This window comes from Malurus melanocephalus, unplaced genomic scaffold, assembly GCF_030028575.1.
Source record: "Malurus melanocephalus ecotype Western Australia unplaced genomic scaffold, MMel_1.1 scaffold_3, whole genome shotgun sequence".
Classification (NCBI taxonomy): Eukaryota; Metazoa; Chordata; class Aves; order Passeriformes; family Maluridae; genus Malurus; species Malurus melanocephalus.
In genome coordinates this window covers 3,859,988-3,882,355 of record NW_026623235.1, presented here as the reverse complement: position 1 = coordinate 3,882,355, position 22,368 = coordinate 3,859,988, and the positions used below count along the sequence as shown (strand labels likewise).

The 22,368-nt window shown below is 39.8% G+C and overlaps 1 protein-coding gene across 1 annotated transcript; it reads left to right on the top strand.

Moving 5' to 3' along the window:
* The first annotated feature begins 2,002 nt into the window (after positions 1-2,002).
* On the top strand, positions 2,003-18,257 carry TNFRSF11B (TNF receptor superfamily member 11b). The gene is made up of 5 exons (XM_057367863.1): positions 2,003-2,233; positions 11,476-11,845; positions 15,359-15,553; positions 15,875-16,099; positions 17,123-18,257. Exons 1-5 carry the CDS (start codon positions 2,204-2,206, stop codon positions 17,509-17,511), a joined length of 1,209 nt encoding a protein of 402 aa, XP_057223846.1. The 5' UTR covers positions 2,003-2,203; the 3' UTR covers positions 17,512-18,257.
* Positions 18,258-22,368: the final 4,111 nt, after the last annotated feature.

Here is a 22,368-nt window from a genome sequence, read left to right as displayed (position 1 = left end):
AAAATACACACAAAATAGTTGTGTTGAACATGCCATTTCTTAGCAATACCCCCATTTTCAGCTAAAGAATTTTAATGGCTTTTTAATTTGTTTTCTGGTCTGATTCACTGCATAAAATGTTTCAGTATCTAGAAAATTCTGATATGAGTAATATTGTCCATACACATTAACCTGTTCAAATACAGGCTTATGAGCTATAGTTTTATTTCTCTGCAAAGCCAGCTTTTGGGCATTTATGGCTAGTAACACTAGTGAGAAGACATAGTCCCAATGGGCTTTCAATTTCAAAGGCCACTGAAATTCAGTTAAACAGTTTTAATTGACCACAGGGCGCTTCCTATGGGTTTGGTGCTTTTCTTTCCGCTGTATCTGAGGTGGAAGCAATCAACCTCACCGACTTCCCTGACTTGACTCTGGGGCCACTTCAAATCAGAAGAWACACATTGCCATGTCCAGCTCTTGGCCTCTGAGAGGATAAAGGTAGTTTAGCTTAAACTTCTGCTTAAGAACTTCTGCTAAAGGAATTGCTATAGCATTATGGTTGACACTTGAAATGGTTCCTGTATGTGGTTCCATACTCCCACATAGCTACCCTGACATGCTCGAAGACGTTCATATCAGGAATATCCTTCCCCCTGACCCACAATGAAAATGTGGGAACGTAGAGGTAGAACTTGTTTATTGGCACTACTGTGCTTTTCTTTGGGCAGTATGTTCATAAATATATTTAAGAATAAATGCTAAAGTACAAAAAAGTCCCAAAAAGATTATAGGAAGAGTTACTCATCCATTCCAGGTACAATATCAATGAAGCAGTGACTACCACCCAACAGATGTTAGCAATGCTCCCTCAGSTGGTGGGGTTTCTGTGCTAGCTGCCCCTTCCTTTCTCAGGGAGAACTCACCACTAATTCAAGTATCTAGAATTTTTATCATACTTACAAGTGTAACCAGCATCTGTTTCAATCTTAAGTTATGCTTGATGCATGCTCAAATGGTTATGGATTTGTAAGGAGGCATGCATAAGACTGTCCTTGAAGATGTATGGCTTCCTGACAGTGTGGCTAAATTTCTATGAAATAAAGTGCAGGCCTCTTTCACCTCACTCTTGCCAATCCTGCTCAGCCTTATGACTCAAAGGGGCAAAACTGCACAGACCAGTGMGAACAGGAGCCCCAGTTTCAAATCCTTGAGAGCTGGTATACCCAGAGCTGAGGTTTTGGTCTGGCCTGTGAAAAGGGAGAGAAAACCATCTGTGAAATGTGGAGGCACATCTAGGTTTGGCTTCTACCCCAGGAACCCACAGACTCCCAAAATCCTTTATGGCTATCTGCAGGTTGGGAGAAGAAATCCTTTCTCTGCACCTTTGCTCTGGCACACACGGGTTCCCCAAGGCTTCCATGGAGCCCCCGGAGCAATCCCGGGAGGCACGAACAGCAGGGTTTGATCCTTATGGCTTTAGAAAAATGCCCTTTTCTGACTAAAACTGGGGGGAAGGAAGAACAGCCTCCTGAGTGGGGCTTTCCCCGTGAGCAGGGGAATGCTAAAGACACGACTCGCTGGAAAATCACAGCAAAGCCCCGCGCCGCCGCTCTCCCGGGCCTCTTCCCCSGGCCAAGCCCCTCGGGCCGCTGCAGGCCGGCGGTGAGCGGCGGCCGCCATCCCTCGCATTCCTGTCTCAGCAGGGAAGGGGAGCGAGGGGAACCCTCCTTCTCCTCAGCTTCCCCCGCCCCGCCCTGCCCTTTGCTTGCAGCCAGCCCTGCTGCCGGGAGCCCGGGAGAGCCGAGCCCAAGGACCGCAGTGTCCCCTCCGGCCCCGCTGCTGAGGGGAGCGCCGGGCGGCACGGCCAGACASCCAGACAGAGAGCAATTAAACCCTCCCCTGGCCAGCCCCTGACACTCCCTCCTGCATTTTCCAGTCTGTGGTTACGGCGCTCAAAGGGTTCCATTAAGTCACCAAGTTTTACAGGTTCCTTAAAAAAAAAAAAAGGGGGGGGGGGGGGGCGGGAGGTGAGGGGGAGTGCGCGAAAGAAAAGTTTGGTCATGGCAGGGAATGTGTGATCAAAGCGGAGGCCAAGCTTCCTGTTACACCGGGACTATATATATATCGTGTCTTTAATGTTGGGAATGTAAGCAGCTGCTGGAGCCTGGCGCTGACTCTCTGCCTGATTCCCAGCGCGCTGAGGTTTCTTCCACCGACCACAATGAACAAGTTCCTGTGCTGCACGCTTGTGGTGAGTCCCTTCGGAGAGGTAGATGGGCTCTCGGATGCATTGCAGCTGCAGACACCAGGCTGGAGACACACAAGGCTTTTCTTCTGGGGTTTTTGTTTTTGGGTTTGGGGTTTTKGGGGGGTTTGTTTATTTGTTTGTTTGCTTGTGGCTTGTTTTGCCTTCTCCCCGTTTTCTTGGTAAACTCTTTTCGTTTCATCTCTCCAAACTTTCCTGGTGAGTTTGGAATGTGATGGACACATCCCGCTCCAAGGAGACAGCAGGGATTTTCATTCCATKCTCAAGGTAGTGGCATGATTTGCTTTTCTTCTGCTTTTTTTTTCTGCCTTCCTCCCTCTTTTAGTAAGGCCTCATCATATTGGTCTGAAGCAAAACCCAAAAATATCGAGTATTGAATTTAGATACTATAGGCTGGGATGTTTGTTTCTGATTTACAAAAGCTCCATCCCTGCCTGCCTCTAATCTCTGCTGCAGTGGCACTGTTGGTATCTCAGATACTGGGTTGGCTTCATTATCTGGGAAAACCACTGTGAAGTCCACAAAAAAACCCATAAGTGTGTGGTGCTTGTCTTGGCTTAGAAAATGCAGCTTCATATGCAAGAAAGTGATGAATTAGTGGCTGTGTCAGTAGCTATTACAGAAAAAGTTGTGTTATTAAATCTGGTATAAGCCCCTGCTTTAATAAGTTTTTGTTTACTTGGTGATTTARTAAGATATTCCAGATGCAAATTTAGAGATGTTAGCAATGCAGTAAATCTTTCAAAATGTTATTTAATCCATTTAGTCATATGGAATTGTATATGAGTTCAGTTTAATTAAAACYCACTTACAGACAGATCCTGTGTAACATCTATTTGGAGGCTATTCATCTTTTGCATAAGGAAAATTTCAAAGAAAAACATTAAAAAATAATATTCAGAGCAGGCTTTTGCTCATGCCAGCACAGTAACTTGCTTCTGGGTTGTTTTTGTGAGTACAACGGCATTAATGTTGTGGCAGAGCATTAGAACTGAGATCCATTTATTCTGAAAGCTTTTTATAAATGCAACAAGATTTCCAGGATCTGATGAGTAATGTGTGTTTATTACTCTCTGTACARCTTTCTGAAAGAGCTTTTTGAGAAACAAACCCAAAGTAATTAATGGTGCAAGGGAAGCAAAATTTGTCAGGCTTGTGGTTGGCAGATTGAAACGCAGGACAACTTTTTCATCTCATGTCTGATGTCCTGCCTGCTTTGTCTATATGAAAGCACAGGAAGTTAATCTGGAAATTTCTGCAATAACTGGTTATCAACTTGGCTTCTTATCTGTGGTTGTTCTAAAATAATCACATCAGGATTTTGATTTTGATTAAATGCAATGTGCCTGTTCATGTTCTCCCATAAAGTAATAGCATTTGGTGAAGTTCAGCATAATCCTCTGGCAGATGAGTCTTGGAGCTGAAATACTACATCAGTAGCAGTACATACCAAAGACAAATCATCATTCAACTGTATTATTATTATTATTATTATTAAGCAATTTATTTTAAATTATTGTTAAATTTAAGTGAAGTGAGTTACATTTAGTGCTGTCAGATGTGCTAGAGTTCAGAAAAGTAGCTTTTGTAACTGTTTTATAAGAACTCTTTTGGGAGGCACAACTACAGTTCCAAGTTCTGTATGTTTGGCTCACATATCTCCAAAACTAGTTTGGAGACATCATAGCTAAAAAGACTTTTGGGGCATGATGTACTTTCAGCCTTGGCCTCTTTGCTAAGGTTACCTGGTGTGGTGGTGCACTCATGTTTGTGTTGTTTGCTTGGAACACTAAAGCTGCTTACAAACATTATGAAATTGGCCTGAATGGAAAGAAATTCCCCAGAGCTGAATCTCATTACTTGTCACGTAACTATCTTGACCCTTATACTTGACCTTTCTCTATTTTGGATCTCTGGGCACATGTGACWTTCTTTTTCTGGCCTGCCTGTTGGGTTTGCTGTGTGTAGGCAGCAGTGGCTTTGCAGCCCGCGAGGGTAGGAGTTATCTTTCTGTCTGACTTTCTTTCTGTCTGTCTGCATGTGTCTTGGTTAAAAATAAAACACTAAGGTTACCAGATGAATTTTTAAAAGATTGTCACAGTTGAAGCAACACCCACTCTCCAAATCTCATGGAAAATTTAATTTTGTTCCTTCTGTAAAAACACCTGTTTGCACATAGTACTGGACGTACATTCTCTAGCTAGCAGTCAGGTGTTAGTAATTCTGTCAGTGCAAAGGCAGRCTGCAGTCACAGTGGGAATGTCCCAGGTTTGGGTTAGCTCTAAAATTTGCTGTCACTCTGGTGGATAGTGTTCCAAAATGTGAGACACATCGTTTGGAGAGTATCTGGTTAGTTTCTCCTGCTTTCTCCCTCTTCAAGCTTCAAGGCAAATTAAACTCATATAAATTAAGACTTTCAATATAACACTTCTTTGATAAGATGTGAAACTACTCTTCAGCTGAATTTCAGTTTCTTACCACTGAAAATGAAACTAGTTTAGACCACTAAATTGGTTTGTGAATGAGAGCTAATGGTGCCTCAGAAAGTCTCTACAAGACTTGACTTTCTGACATGTTGCTTTACTGGCAGAGAAATGAAGACAATGTTTCATAGCCACAGTTTTGAATACAGGTAGCTCAGGAGAGTCACCAGTTAAATTCCTTGTGTTAAAGAGCAGCCTACATTATAGAAAGCATCTTCCAAACAAAAGTAGGTCCTGTTTATGTCCAAAATGAGTGGATTACAATGAAGCAGTTGTCAGAATGGTGAAACAGCTTTATAAGCTGAACTCAAACCAGTGAAAATGACCCCATGTTAACTTTTCACTGTGTACCTGGCACTCAGCTKTGGTGTGCAGAAGGGTCCTTTGGGCAGTGCTCTTGTGAGCCTGCAGCAACCCATGGGTCAGCAGTGCTGCAGAACTGCTGGCCCAAAGAGGTTAAATCTGGTGATTGCATGGGCCTCCAGAACAGCAGGATGAGAAGGATGAGAACTCTGTCTCTCACAGATGGATGGGAATAATTTTTCCTGGGATGACAAGTATTTTACAATGGTTATGTTCAGTTGGTAGATGTGGATCTGATCCAGCATGGCATTGTAACATATTGGATCTGAGATACAAGCTATTGGTGAGGAGGACCTTGATAATATCATCCATTGCTATATTTTGCCAGTGGGATTTCTCTGGGTATGATTTCAGTGAGGAATTCTGCCTAAGGGCTGAGGAAATGTGAGGGCCTCCTGCCTTAGCTTTGTCCAAATACTTTGTGTAGAAGGCAAAGTAGGAGAGTTGTGAGGTTTTACTTTGAACCCAATGCAAACACTGGGAGCAATCTGACAGATGTCTTGAACGATTATTTATCACACAAGAAAATATGCTTTGGAATACTTGTGGAATGCAAAACAGAAACAGATTTATCTTTCTCAGCAAATTAAACATTCTCCTTTGGTCTACAACCCAAAACCACAAAGCCAAGCTATATAATAATATTTTCATATGCTGAAAAGCCACTTTCTTTTCTGCCACAAAGCAGTGATTTAAAGGGATGATGCTTGAAGRATTTGTACTTCATGTGCTTTGTCTTCTAGTTCATTTTAATTCAACAAGAGAAATCAAGTGACTCTGCCTTACTTTTAAAGATGAAAGAAAAGGGCATGTATTTTTTTTATGCTCAAGATCTGAAATGAAATTTTACAATCACATTATTTCATTTTCAAAGCATCTTCTAAGGACTCAAATAAATGGACTGCATAGGCCTTTTATGTTAGCATTGTGTATGCTGACATAAGGATGGTATGGAGAAATATAGCTTCAGGCCTAATGTGCTGAGTGACACAAATAAAAGAACTGCTCTCTAACTTTGGGTAATTAATTTTGAATAAGTTCTCAGTATTTACTTACACTGATTTACACTAGACTTATATTTCAATATTTACAGTTCATCCCAATTCCTCCATGAGACAACCATCCTGACAGGTGCTCAAGGTTTTCCCCAGGGAGATAAATGAAGATTGAGTTCCTCAGCCCTTTCAGAACTGAGCCCGTGTCACTAGAACTCAGTTTCACCCAATAGGTAGTTAGTTGTAGTTAATGATACTAGGTTTTGTTCTGTTTTTTTGTTGGATTTTTTTTCTTGTAACTATTTTGTTACTGATATCATTTCATACTTCTAGAACAAAAAAACCCTGGCCTTCAAGAGGTTTTTTTTTTTTTTTTTTTCAATTGGCCCTTGCATTTTACTACCCCTAAAAAAAAATTGTTTACAAATGAATCAGACTAACAGTTAATTTGTTGAGATGAAAAAGGTACTGAGCATTATTGGCTTCCTTCAGTGTTGGAATATAAAGGATTGGCTGAGGATTTAAAACTGAAACAAACTGCCTAGATCTTTTCAGTCCCTTTACCAGCTCTTCCAGGAAACCAAATGTCATATTTACTTTCAGAAAAGCATTGAGAACTATATTTAAGATATGTGGGTTTCTTACACCTGCTTCTCAGTGAAAGGCTGTTCTCAACCTCCCTGTGAGGAGAGAATCACCTTTCCATTTGCCAGCATTATCCTTTAATGGAGAAAGTTCTCTCTGAGTTCACTATCTACTGAATCTATAGTGTCTGTTGTGACTTGCCAAACTATTGAACAAGTCCAGATCCTCTCCAAGAAGAAGCTCTCCATTTCCTTCTAAMCTTTCTCTTTGTCACTTCCCAGTGAATTAAGCTTTCCTAAACAAGGATGAACAGAATTTTACACAACCTTCTGAATAACAAATCCATTAATTTGGCCATGTGTAGCAGTGATGGATGKCAGCTTTGGTTTCTTAAGGGTTATTGGTTAAACATATTCATTGTCCCTACTTCTGATTCCATTAGACTGAAGCTGGACTTGTAGGTTTTTTTTCTTCCAAAGTAGCACATGAAGAGCAAAACAGGCCAGTGCCGACATGATTATGGAAGAAATCTTGCTTTCTATGAAGCTTTTGGGAGACCACTGTTCAGAACTAGTAAGTTCTGATGATGGCATTTTCCTATGCTCAAATAGTGCTGTTTCTTACAGAAGAGATTCAAGTATGTAGACCTTTAAATATGGGCTTTCAGATCAATCAGAAGTTTTGCGTATCYAAGAATCGGCTACCAAGTTGGTGATAGCATAGTTTAGGAGAGGAAATGTCAGGAATGACATAAAATGCATTTCAATACCATTTTAATTTGTCTCAGGAACATGTTTTTGAAGAGCCTCTCCTGATCATCCTTATTTACTGTATTTTAGTTTCCACATCAGAGCAGCCCTGGAGTGTACAAAGTGGATTTACCAAAGTAAACTGGAACTGATGAAAGTAATTCTAGGGATGAGCCCCAGAGACACACCAGATGCACTGTAACCACTAATGCATGCTTGTCCATGAGAGCAGATTGAAGTTAGTCCAAAATATCCCCTCAGAATTATACATAATGTGGATGTCAGGTGCTCTGCACCATCTGTTTTGCTGTGCAAATCTGCTGTAACAGGTGATGCAAATTCCTGATGTAAGCCCTAATGTTAGGCCAGGAGAAAGGACAATTTAGTGATGTTCCCCTCCAGCTTATTCTGTGAATTGGGGGGACAAAAAGAGTATTTTCATTCTGTTTGTGCCAAGTTGTGTGGCACAAACAGAAAACTAGTAAAAATTTACTAGTAAAACTAGTGAAAATTTTATTTCATTATCCTCTACCATTACTACTGAATTTTTGCAAAACATCTGAAAATAAATAGCCTTTACTTTGGCAAGGTTACTTTACTTGATGTGGGTTTAAATGTAATTTCTGATTTGCAGTTTGCATATCAATATTCCGAACACTCAGTTGTGCTATGTGTTTTCAACCTTCATAGAGGAGGACTTTGCAGATATTTTTTCTTAAGTATTATCAAGTAACCTACAGTAGTCTTAGGAAGTGTGATATTGGAGATTGCAGTCTAAAACATACATAGTCTAGCAACATACTAACGGCTGTATTGGGTCCAAAAAAAAAAAAAACCCAAAAAAGTCCTAAACAGATTCCTATACTGTCTATAACAGAGGTCGACACCTGATGCATAGAAGAGATGGAAGAAAACGACAGAAAAACACCACTATTTTCCCAAAACAGTCCTCAAGGCTCAAGCAATTTTTGGTTTGGGATTTCTTGATCAAAAGATGATGTTTATATTTAATAGTCCTTTATKTTTTTATCCATTACTATATCAGGTACCATCTTGAACTCGACTGTTTGCAATGTCCTATGGCAGTGAGTTGCACAGCTTGCTGTGCTGATATGATCATAGTAGTCAAACAGTAGTAGTATGTTGAAAATTATGTGTAAAATGCTCTGTTACAATATTGAGATMTTGATTGCATTTATATCTTTAGTTTGACTGAAGAATCTTTTTGTTGTAATTGTTAACTGAATAAGATAGTTGGATCCTGCATATGTATGGCTCAGCCACTGATCAATGGATTACTGCAGCTACATAAAGTGTGTTTCTGGGGGAAAAAAAAGGGAAGACAAGTGTGATGTCCTTTTCTTTTAAAAGCACAAGGAAAAAATCAAATGGGAAAATTGTTTTTTTAGTGATGCTGATTTATTATTCCTGTTATTATGGGGTTTGGTTATACTCATTTAGATCAATAATATTCTGGTTGCCATCATTAGTTCATAGTTATTGGTTCTTCCAAAGACAAAACTCTGCATGTCTCACACACGTTCAAGTTTYGTTTTGCTCAATTTTTTCAAATCAATTCATCTCAAATTGTGTTGAAATATTTCCATTTTTTATTGACTTGTTTCCCACAGCTGTAGGTTCTTCAGGAAGCAGAAAAATACCTCTGTTTTTTCCCTACAAACCTCTATGCTTTCATACCCTGATTATTGAAATCTAATTAATTTTAATGCTAATCAATCCCTGCAGCAAAACTCTTTTCTTGCCTCACACATGATTTCCCATGWAAATAGCTGAGTAAAGAAAATAGATGAAGTCTTGTTGTTCTTGCTCCTACATGTTTTAGAGYAGAGTCAACAGTCATGAAATGATTCACTTACCTATTCATCATGTGAAAATGTGCCACCCAGGGCAGAGGCACAACCCAGAGCAGCAGATTCTAGTGCTGTGACAGCTTTGGATTTTYTGGGAGCTGTGCACTGCAGAGCAGGGACACTGGTGTTTCTGCATGAGGATGTGCTGCCCATATGACTGGCTCCTGTCCCCAAGAATTTTCACAGAGTCAGATTTTCACCTCTGTTGGGTATTGTCTTGGGTTTCCACAGACACCGACATGARGTGTGGGTTGTTGTTTGTCGTTGTAGCACCTGTGCCACATGTTGTAGCCTGATATGTTTTGTGAAGGGAGTGCATGTGTCCATGCAAGTCTTGGACTCTGAGATGCCATTTTATCATTAGTGAATTAAAACCACAGAAGAAGACCTTATGTTTCACATCAACAATTAATGAGGTTACCAGGACTTCCTTATAACTAGTCATAGCTGTAGATTTACCAAGGGTGGGGGCTTTTTTTCCTCAATGTAAAGCCACTCACTATTAAAAAATGTGCTGCACCTGTTTGTTAAATAGATCACACGAAAGGAAAATGGAGTTGCTCATCAAACTTCAAAAACTAGTAAGGCATTTCTCACAATGGAGGGTATTGTGCATTGAGACCACAAGAAAAGTGGGATCTCCACCTACAGAAATCACAGATAAGTTATCAGATTTAGTCAACGGTAGTTACAAGAGGCTGTAGGGAATATCCATCTATCTGCATTTCATTCCTCAGCCTAAGTGTAGCTCACAGACAGACAACAGGAGAATGTATTTAAGAGTACTTGCTTAAGCAATTAAGATTTCCTGAGTTAGGCACCTAATATCACTTGGTATTTACTGTGACTTGTGTTAGTGCAGATAAAATTTTAAATTGTCCTTTCCAAACTTAATAAAACTACGGCTTTAGAAGTGCCACGATGTGGCAGAAGTGTGGCCCTTAAATGAAGAGTCTCAAGGAAATAGAATTTTAAGAAAAAGTCAATTCTGCTTACACTTTGGGGGCACTTGGAAAAGAGGAAATAAATTTTTGAAACTGAATTGGCAACAATTGACAGGGATTAAAATAGCAACAGACAAGTCAGTTAGATCTATGATTTGATTGGATACATAGAAAAATATCTTATTTCAGAGCCAGTTTACTTCATCTTTATAAAATGAACGAGCTTAGGAAGAGAAGTGGCATGTTCAGCTGGGTGTTTGGGACAGAGCTGAGTTATCAGTGAGGAGAATGAACTGTTGGCAGACCCTGTGGGGTTCAGGGTAGCTCCCAGGAGTTATTTTTGTGGCAGACTGGTAGAGTCACAGAACCAAGCTTTCAATTTTAAGATCAAAATGAAATGATATGGAGGTTGTGTCTGCAGCAAGGCACGGTGTCTCAGATCAAGAGGTCCCAAATGACACCAGCAAAGCAGACTGTTGTWGGAAGCAGGAGGACTGTAGCTGTCATGACACTGAGCCTGCTGCTCATGACAGCTGTAAGTCTGTGGTTTTAGGTAGGAAATGAAAGCATTGACCTGATCTCTGCCAGCTCATGCAGTTAAGTCCTGAATGTGCCCTTCATAACCTGCGTCATTCTTTAMCTCTCTCAAGTTTTGATGTAGCTGACCACGTTACATCCCAAGAGCTGCTGCATATCACTGCTAAATTAAATGGAAGGCATTAAAAAGTAACCTCTATTGTTCTATCCATTAATTTCTCATAAAAAGAAACAGTATAAGGAATCACCTTTAAAGGTGTCTGTGGTGATAGTGCACTACAGCGGTCAGATTCACATGCTCAGGGCACAATTTCTTTTGCATCTGAAGTACTCAACACTTAAGAACACAGGGGTGCATAATCCCTACCTCAGCTGTGCATTGGACAGACCCTCTGATGCCAGGCATTGCCCACTGATCTTAAAAGGGTGTAAATTGGAGAATAGTATCTACGTCTCTGGAAGAACAAAGAATCACTTAGGTCGGGAAGTTTTGCTAGATATGATCCTAAAATTTTCCCATTCTAAGATAGACGTGGGAGAGTCTGGAAGATAGCCAATACCTTGGAAATTTGTAATGCAAATATTTCTTTGAAGATAGTGACATGAGTAGACTCATAAACTCATTAAAGTGCAGGTTTCTTTGTGACCATGGTGCTTCCTGGAACTAAAAGGAAGTGATGTTTTATTTTCCTGCTGCTAGCTCTTGGACATTTCTGTTAAGTGGACCATCCAGGATGACTCTTCCCCCAAGTAYCTCCATTACGACCCAGGCACATCTCGCCAGCTGCTGTGTGAGCAGTGTCCTCCTGGGAGCTACGTGAAGCAGCACTGCAGCGCCAGCAGCCCGACACAGTGCGCCCCGTGCCCGGCTCAGTACTACGCTGACGAGTGGAACAGCAACGAGGAGTGCCAGTACTGCAGCACCGTCTGCAAGGAGCTGCAGTTCGTCAAGCAGGAGTGCTCCAGCACTCAGAATCGCGTCTGTGAGTGCGTCAAGGGCAGGTACCTGGAGCTCGAGTTCTGTCTGAGGCACACGGAGTGTCCGCCCGGCTTCGGTGTGGCACAGGCAGGTGGGTACCGCTCCGCAGTACGCACGGATTCAATTGGAGCTCTGCCACACGACCACAACTTGTGGCAGTTGCAAGATTAGGRCAGAGGCTTTTCCAGATGAAATTGCAGGACAGTAAATTGTAAAGCCAATTGAACCTGCTCCAGTCTGCATCATTAGGATTGTAGCCAAAGGAAGGTTTCTCAGTGGAATACCCTGCTCCTGCTGTAATATATAACTTAATGGCAGTAGCAAATGTAGCAAATTGTACTCTAATGAGAAACATGATGGATTGCCTCTTTTAAAGCAACATTATCTAGAATGTAGTATTTGTGTCTGTGATAAATAATAATGTTTTCCATTTTGAAATCTGCTGTTTCAAGCAGCTGTATATCTTGACAAACACCAGGAGCACTACATGTTTGACACCAAGTGTGTAATTACAACAACATTAATACAGCTCTAGCATCACTGCAATATGCGGTAATAATTAATTATCAGCATCCTAAGTGGAATACTTAGGCAAACTGTTACTCTTATCAAGCAAACAACCATTTCTTTGTCAAGCAGGCTGGCATAGTGCTGAATGTCTGGTGGGAATGCAGACCAAAGCAGCACTTTTCAGTGGAATGTATTCTTCATTTAAGACAACATAAATTGTTAAACCCATAATATGGTCTTCCCTCAAAACMAAATACTTCACTTATTGTTTGGCAAATGCCATGGCCCAATTTAGCTCCAGTATTTAACACAGTCCAAGTGAATTGTAAACTGTCACTGTACCAGAGCTGGATAATTGGCTGGAGGAAAGAAATGCAGAAAATCAAAGTGTCTCAGACGCCCACAGGCAACCCATCTCCAGACTATAGAATGATTCCTAGTCACTACTAGGAATGACATACCTGCAGTGAGAAACACTAGGGCTGGCCTGTACATTGTAGGACTGAGCTGAATGACAGGCTGAGAGTCCTTTTCTGGGTTATGAACCTCTCATTGAGAGCAACTTTGATGTAAGGAGAAATGTCACTGCTGTAGCTGCTCACTACTCCTTGAGTAATTGGTTGATAAAGCATTACCCTGATGCCCTTCTACTGTTGAGCATTTCCACTGGCAGTTACCACATTTCCATATTGTAAACCTTCATTAACCTGAACTATTACAGCCAGGGGCTTGGGTTAATGAGGTTCTGCTGTATCTCGGCAGCTAGTCAAAAGAGGCCAGAAACTAAGTTCTCAGACTATTTGGGAGATGAGCAAAGTATAAATGATCTGAGCAAACAGCTTACGGCATCCCTGTGAGCACAGTGAAATGTGGCAGACAAATTTCAATCCCTCAGTTCAGAATTAAGCAAATTTTTAAAGAATAAAAAAMGTTGAATTTTGTGATTTATTGAAAAGTTGGTTTCCAAAAGACCATCAGAATGAACCAGCTAAACCAAGCAGATCTTGACCAAGGGATGAAAACATTGTAGAAATAATTGCATTCCTGTGTGTCAATAGCCAGGTTTTTGAGGTGAGGCAACAAYGAAGGATTTAATAAGAATGTACCACACTGTGTCACTGCTTTCTGCCATATGATAGCCTTGAACTTTGTAACGATGCAAATTCAAGTGAAATAAAACCTAACATTAGAAAAATATGATTCCACTCCCACACAGGGAGATGGTGTGGTCCAATGTCTCATTTAAGGCTTAAAGCATTAGAAATCTATTTCCCTGGTTGAGCCAGTTACTCATGATTACACAGGGATATCACCTTGCTTTTGTAGTCCCCTYTTGTAAGTGCAGATCAAGTTTTTGTTCCTTTCTGCCTCGACCCTGTATGAAGCAGGGTTTATAGCAGCACTGTACTGGGGAAGCAGCGCTGCTGCGAGCCAGCTCTGTCTCCCCAGTGGCGGCTGCCGTTTCCCTGGGAAGAATGGGGGATTCCAGGCGAATGGAGGGAGTGGCAGAAGGGCAGACAGACGGCGGCAATTTGTGCAGGGCAGACAGACAAGAGTAGTGAGATAAACAGAGAAGAAGCTGGCAAAGCTGGAGGGTGACTTAGTCCTGAGAATACGGTGATGAATTACCTGGTTTATTCCTCTCTTGTGCTGCAATTATGCAGGAAGCTCTGAGCAGAACGATGCAGCATTTGCAGAAACTCCTTTCTTCCACTTCCTTGCTGCCAGAACAGCAGCAGCCTGTGTGTAGCAGGGGAAGGTGCTAAAATTCAGCTGTCTCAGGACAGCTGATTGCTGCCTGTGCAGTGCAGGTGTTGGCTGGAGCTTTGTCCATCCCAGAGCCRCAGGCACTGCACATTGCACAAGGAAAATGCTGTGGCTGCAGAAAGCACAGGGTTTGGGAGGGGGTTTTCAACATACAGGGTCTCTGGCAGCTATAAACTTCTTTTTTTTTTGCTCCTCATCTGATGAAGTGATAGGTCAGGTTGTATGCAAGCATATTTCACAGCTGATTGAAAATATGAGATTCATATGCTTTTTCTCTGAGGATTTCCCAAAATAAATGAAAGATTACTAAAAAGCTAACATTAAAATAAATATCCACATGTAAATACTTTAAAAATACACTAGATGGAGATATTTTCTTATTCAAATATAGTTTCAAATTATTTCAAATAAATTTTAAGCATGTGCTTAAGTTCATGTTCAATAATGCAGCATTACATACCAGACTTCAAGCATTTGTTAAATGTTGGATGAATAAGGGTGAATTAAGAGTGAATATACAGCAGTTGTTGGTACTGTTACTTTTCTGCCACTGGTGGTTAGACTGCATAGTTTAATATTTCATGCATTAATTTTCTTCCTCTTATTAAATGTGCTAGAACCATGTGCTGTCATTCTGTTGTTGTATCATATATTTAATTCTGAAGTAAAACTATGCGTTATACATCACCAAGCAAAACATGTATGTCTATTAGATATTTTTGTTATATTGGGCACTCTGCTTTCTTTGCTTTTCATGATACTTTCTTCAAGCCCCAAAAAGAATTTCAAAATTGTTGACCTTAATTGTTATTTYGTTGGTTTGTGTATTTATCTAGAACTGAAGTGATCCATTCAAATAAGGTTCTGGGCAGTTATTGCAGAGTGAGATTCAGAACACTTTTTTTTTTGCATTTAATTACTTGACAGAATATTTGGTTGGAGGAGTAAGATCAGACATAGTGTAATGTCTGAATAGACTCAAATAATTGAGGTTTTAAAGATACTACTGTACTAAATTACTGATTTATTCAGTAATCACTGATTTTAAACTGGTAACAAGTATATTTAAGAGTACTATTTACTGTATWAATAGGAACACTGTATATATACTTATATACTGTATATACTTTATACTACTGTATAAAACAGGAACATCATTCTCTTAAGGTGTCTTCTGTCTTTCCTAAGTGATTTCTTAATAGGTCACAAACATGAAAAGCAGAAGCATGACAGTTTAGCAAGGAATGTTTTCCTCGCTTTCTGCATTTTTTTCCCCCCACCGTTGAGGTTATATGTAACTGGCTGCWTTGTTTTCCTGTTTCCACAGGTACCCCTGAGAGTGACACTGTATGTGAGAGATGTCCAGAAGGATTTTTCTCAAATGAAACTTCATCCAAAGCAGCCTGTCTTAAGCACACAAACTGTAGYGCCCTGGGTTTCAAAATAGCTTTGAAGGGAAATGAGTTTCGTGACAACATCTGTCAGGAAAATACAGATATGACACCTCAAAAATGTGGAGTAGGTATGTATCGTATTAAGGAAGTGTGCTCTGAAAACATACCCTTAATTGTTATTACAATAAATTTATTAAAATTTGTGATAAAAACACCTAGCTTGTTAGCTGTTTGCCTGCTATGGTGATGGCCATAGGAGAACTTTAATTATTGTAGCTCAGACCAAATAGAGCTCAAGTACAAAGAGAAACAGCACTATAAAGGCCTCTTCTTAGTTTGTATTTTAAACATTTTTTTTATCATTCTTGCTGCTTGTTTGTTTGCTTGGTTTTTTTCTGAGACAGGCAGGGTAAGAGATCAGAACAATTGACATTTCTTTCTCATTTCAGATGTAACCCTGTGTGAGGAGGCTATGTTCAGGTTTGCTGTTCCTACTCGTCTCACACCTAACTGGCTGAACATTCTAGCAGACAGCTTGCCTGGGACAAAGGTTAGCACAGAAAATATTGACAGGATTAAACAAAGGCACAGTCCTCAAGAGCAGACCTTCCAGCTTTTGAAACTATGGAAGCAGCAAAACAAAGAACAGGATATGGTCAAGAAGATTATCCAAGGTATCTTACTGTGCATTATAAACAATCTTCTGAATGGCATTTAAAAAAATTGCTTGGATGAAATACCCCTGGGAGTGTGTTGAGCTTGGAGAAGGGTCTGCAGCGCTTGACTGAGATACATGGATGCAGTAAAAGCAGTGAAGTCGAGGGGAAGCAGGAACAGAATTCCACTTCTCCAGATCAGTCAAGGACTGAATTCTTCCCAGACTTGTAGTCTGCTTTGGAGKGTGTGTTGTGCCATGACCAAGGCCCCTTTTTGAGACTGCACAACATATGAAGTATTTTGATCAAGTGAGGAAAGTTTTTCCCACTGTAATATCTGAGCAGCTGAGGTTAGAGCGAGCTGGTTGCCTGCAACTGAGAGTGCAATTTGTCTTCTTCTTGGAGGTGTATCTTTGGGACTGGGACATTATCTACAGGATGGGGGCACATGGGAGTGAAGAATACACAGGCAGACTTTCCCTTCTTTTTCCCTTCTGGTACCTATTGGTCATGCTGATTCACTGCTTTGTACTGAATCTACCAAGGCAGGTTTCACAGATGAAATAGTGCTGCAATGTCAATATCAAGGTTTTTTRTAATAGTCAGGCCAACTCTTTTAATGTAAGCCACCATGAACAGCTACCACATTTGAATGACATTTTGTCCACTCAGAATATATTTGAAAAATGCTGCAGAAATGTTTTTTTTACCCCTCTGCTCTTTAGAATGTATGCTTATGTCACACTGAAGTGTCTAGAGTACTTCAAAATTCAAAATTACTAATTTAACAAAGTTTGTCTAGGCATTTCTGAAGAGAATGAGCTAAATTTTCATTCACTGGAACCAAATACTAGGAGTCTTATCACATACACACAACATTTTACAGGATAGATAAGCGTGAAAARCAAAGCTAAGAGAATTATTTGAAGCAAAGAAATTTGGAAAGAAAATCCCCCTTCATATGTTGTACATTTTTTTTGCAGGCTACAATAAAGTGGTAATGTGTTATATTTACCTCTCTTTGCTTTTCGCTTACTGTAGATATCGATCTTTGTGAAAACAGTGTCTTAAAGCATGTTGGCCACCTGAACCTCACCTTTGAAAATCTCAACATGCTGATGGCAAGCTTACCAGGCAAGAAAGTGGGAAAAGAAGATGTTGAGCGCACAATGAAACTATGTCAACCCACAGAGCAAGTTCTGAAGCTTCTCAATCTATGGAGAGTAAAGAATGGTGACCAAGACACCATTAAAGGTTTAATGTATGGACTGAAGCACTTGAAAATGTACCACTTTCCAAAACGAACCATCCAAAGTCTCAAGAAGGTGATAAAGTTTCTTCACAGATTTACAATGTATAGATTATACCAGAAACTCTTTTTAGAAATGGTGGGGAACCAACTTAAATCTGTGAAAGTAAGATGTGTCTAACTCAAGATAYGTTTCTTTCTCCACTGACTATTTTTCCCTAATTACTGCCAGCAGTAATTAAACTGGAACTTTTTTTTTTGCCACATTATGATTTACTATTTATAGAAATGCTTGACTGGAATAGTTCTAAATCTCCTGAAGTGGTTTTGAAGGCTTTTTTTCTTTAATAAAAGAAAAAATAATAGCTTTTTTGTAAAAGCTATTAACCTGATGATAACACTAAGAGCCTGATTCTGCATTTTTGCACATTCAGAGTTGAAAAGTCCCACTATAGTCACTAAAAAAAGGAATGCCAGACCAGGCTCCACTCCAGTATTTGCTATTTATATTCTTCAAGGAACAAACATTTTTGTTGTACATATTTATTAAGTTAAATGGAAATTGTATGAGACTGAATTTTAGGAAGAGAAATGAAAAGCACGYTGTATATTTTAGTTAAACAAAAATGATTCCATATATTTTTCTGGCAAAATTTTGTAGCATGCCCTAAGAGATATTAATTTCTTTACATTTTGTATTTAAAAAAAGTATTATTGCTTAGTATTATTTGTATAAGTTGTGGTATCTTTTGGTAAGGATGTTTTAATTTATCCAATGATTTAACTCAAATACGGTGAAAATATAGCGCAAGTGACCTGAATATTTAAATATTCTGTGAGGAAGTGAATGTATCATATTTAAGAAGCTGGATTTTTATATAGAATTTCATACTCTTATTTTATAAAACAATTACATTTTTCAGTTTACTTTTTGAGTGGTGTGTTTTACTCTTGACTCTTAAGTAGGAATTAATTATAATGTGAGACTGTGTGGATTTTACATCTTATTTTGGGATTGGGTCTCTTCTGCTCCCTGTCTGGTCTAGTAGTTATATGCAAACCAAGTAAATATTGAGCAGCACTGGATTTTCATGGTCACTGCAAAGGTGTAAAAGAAGCTAAAAAGTATTAATGGTTCCAGTCTAAAAGGCCCAGGTGGTTGTGATACAACCGATTACAACTCCATAGATACATTTGGCCCAGCACCACTCTTGGCCTGATGTCGTTCTTGGAGAGCTCACAACCTTTGCCCTAACCACAGCTTGTAATTCCATGGAGGAAAGATGATGCATGGCCCTGACAGGCTTGGGAAGCCTCACATATTGCCACTGTTTTTAAAGGAAGGGAGCACACCGAGGTCACACAAGAAAAACAGTCATTTACCATTTCCCTCAGCTACAGAATGAGGCACCTACAAAGCCCTGAGCCCCATAAAAATCATAAAAACGGAGCAGAGAGTGTATGAGTGTTGTTACCAAAAGCTCACAATTTCAAGGACCAGTGGTCATTCACAATGCAAGCCAAAGGGTTTGGTGGCTTCAGACAGAGACTGTACGCTTGGCTTTTTTTTCCTCAAAATATGAACATTGTTTAAATATTCACTATGTTCTTTTCCAATGTGTAAGGAAAGGAAACCCAAAAGAATTTAGCCTTGTATGACAAATATCCTTCTATTAMACATGAGAGGATCTTAAACAAAGAATGAGAAGGGGATTCCTGGRTGATATGATAGGTGCTCGTCAGAATTTCTCTCCTTACAGAGAATACAATGGGACATACTCATTTAAATTACTTGGGWTTCATTTTTCACTGAATTCTCACATCACTTCTGTATCAAAAAGAATAAACTCCCTTTTAAATTTCACCTTCTATTAGCATCTAATTTATCAGTGTAGCTGAGAAATGGTGCTGAACACAGAAAAATTTCCTATTTTTGTGTTGATTCTTTTGGGATAATTTACATATTTCTAYAACAGTAAGTGATTTTACACATAATTAAAAGATGTAACAACAGCGTCTCAAATTTGCAAAATAGATAGCAGATGTTTCCATGACTCTGACAGGTGTGGAGGTTTGGGATGTTCTAGGTGTTAAAGTGAGAATAATGATCTTACTGACAATAAAATTAAGATCACACACACCTTGTAAACAATATTATCTTAATSCTTTCTATATATACAACAATTTTGTATCTGATAGTAGAGTTATAGTATCAAGTAGTAATATAATTTAAAATGTATCACAGAGACAGAGCACTCTAGAGAAAAGCACAGGTACTTCTTAGTACATGGGTTTTAATTTATACATTTATACCTCCATATTTCAAGTCGTTTTATGCAACTCTCGTAAAAAATACAGTATATGTGGTCCTTTGTGGATGACAATAGTGAAGAAGGTGCTTAGAGTCAGACCCTACAGTTTAGGCTGTACCTACCATGTGAACATGCTGTGCTTCACTACAGTAGAGGATGGCCTATACTGGATTTCCTGGGAAACTTTAGCATTAAGCTATTACCTGTGCCTTTCAAAATAGGATTTTTTTCCCCTGAATTTTAAGCTACACTTGTTTAATGAATTATACCTCTTAAAGCTGATTCAGTTAATCAGTTGCCCATGCTCAGACACTTCTCAGCCAGCTTGTGCCTCGTTTATCAATTCAGCTTTGCTCAGCTGGAATGACTTGAACACATCCTGAGCAGGAGACATTTAAACTGTACTCCCTTCCCCAAAGAGCCTCCAGCCTAAAATAGCCAAGACAAACAAAAGCAAGRCCCAGGATAATGAGGGAGAGGGTGAGGCAAACAGAAAGTGGGAGGAATGCTTGGAAAAAATGTGGGTTTGGGGGTGGCAGCTTGTTTTATAAGGAAGGCTGCCGGAGGAAGAAGATGTGCAGCGGACAGCAGGTGGGAGAGAGCTCCCTGTGTCCATGGCATGGAGGAAATGCTGCTGTGGGGAGGAAGATGTGAGGGGAAGGGGGGACTTGTGAGGGCTGGGGACAGYCAGCCAGAGCTGGGCCTTGGGGTGACTTGAAAAGGGATTCTGTGCTCAGGGTGCCCTGATCTGCCAGGGTAACAGTGCCTSCTCTGCTCCCAAGCTGGCTGATGACCASGTTCAGGGAGCAAATATTCTGCCAGGCTCTGACTGTAGGTGAGAACAGCCTTGCTTTGGGGTGAAAAGGAGAGGAACAGGGAAGCAAGAGGAGTGTGCTGCCTCTGCTGCCCCAGCCAGGGCACAGTTTGTTCTGCCCTGTCAGCTTTCCCTTCAACTGAGAGAAAGGAAAAGCAATTTTGGGGATATTTGARGGAGACAAGGGGGATGGGCTTTAAGGCAGGCTCTTAAACTGTCGTCTGTTCCATTCTGCTCTTAAATTGTGGAAGTAACCCTGAGCTATCAAAAAACTCCATGGGTTTAAAGCAAAACCTTATGATTCCAAAATCTTTTGCAATCCTGCTTTTTAAACATTTTTTTTTATATGCACTTGCCCTGCAACAAGGCAGTCTCTTGAGTCCCAGAAAATGTTTTGGAGTATGGGTGAAATTCRTGAAGAAACTAGATACTAAGCTCTGTAATAATGTTTTTTTTGCGCTGTGCACATCACCAAGCACAATAGACTCTGACCTGGTCCCTGACTGTAGCCCATGAATGCTCTCACAGTAAAAATCAATAGTATAGTSTGCTATGGACTGAATGTTTTAAAAATAAAGCCAGGATTAAATAGTTTTAAAAAATTGATAGAAGCAAATAATGACATTTCAAAGTGATGGTTATGAAWGCACACAAAGCTGTAACTGAACACCACACACACACACCCTTGTGCTCACACACACCCTACACCATGAACACAATTTACACTGGGGCTTCAACAGGCTGTGGTGGGGAGTGCAACTCAACCAAGCCCTTCACCACCCTCAGACACCCACCCTGTTCATCCTGATATACCATATCTAAGGCAGAGATGTGTGGTTTGCTCATGAAATCACCTTCAAAGTGATTTCATGATCACTTTGAGGCCAAATTTTCAGTCTTAAAGTAATTCAAAACCATGGCTCAGAAATAAGCAAATATTTATAGAAAAAAGTACCAGTAATTTCTGGAGACTATCAGGAACTATTCAGTTTTGGACAAATGTCAAATATGGGAAAGGCCCACCCTTCAAAACATTTCTTTGTTGAAATAAAGCGAAGAAGAAAAAATTGGACAAAAATAACTGAAAGAAAAAAAAGGTTTGCATTTTTCTTCTTTTACCTTAGTTAGATGAAAAAGCAATATTGGCAACATGCTCAGTAATGAAGAGAGATAAAAATACACACAAAGCTACGGCTGTGGTCATTGTGTGACTATTCCCAGCGGAGTTCAAGGACAAATCTATGGGAAAGGATGATAAGAATGGACTCAGAATTGCAAKGAATTGAATAATTCTATTTTTATATTAGACTTTTGAACTGAACAAAACTTGAGATGAAGTAAAGCAGATGAACACAACATGAACGTAGTTTATTCCACTCACCATCATCTTCATTCCTTGTATTTATGGCAAGTTTGCGTAGGATTCCTCTGTTTGTCTTTTCACATTTGAAAAAAGTTCTTTCATACTACTGGGCTATTTTTTTTAAATCATCCTGACCTTTAGTACCTAGGAGGTTATTTAAAAGGAACCACATGATGAAAGACTGTGGCTTTGGCAGTATTTCTTATATGAAGAAGACAGGGTGTGGTTCAATAATGGTGAAGACAGAACTTTCCGGAGAATATTTTCTCCTTTATTTCTTTATCTAAGAAGGAAAGTCTTCATTCTCTTTTAAATAAATAAATAAACGTTCTGGCWAGTAGGATATATATCATTCTGGATATGCAGAACTTTCAGCAGACAAAAGAAGATTTCTGTCTATTGATAGTATCGGTGGTTTGGTGTTTGTGTTGTGCTACAGCCCTGCCTGGGGCACTTTAGATGAGTGAAATGGTACATCCTAAAGGATCATTAATCTCATTTAATACAATGAAATCTCACTGTCAGTAAGAGATAGGTCAGGGATACAAT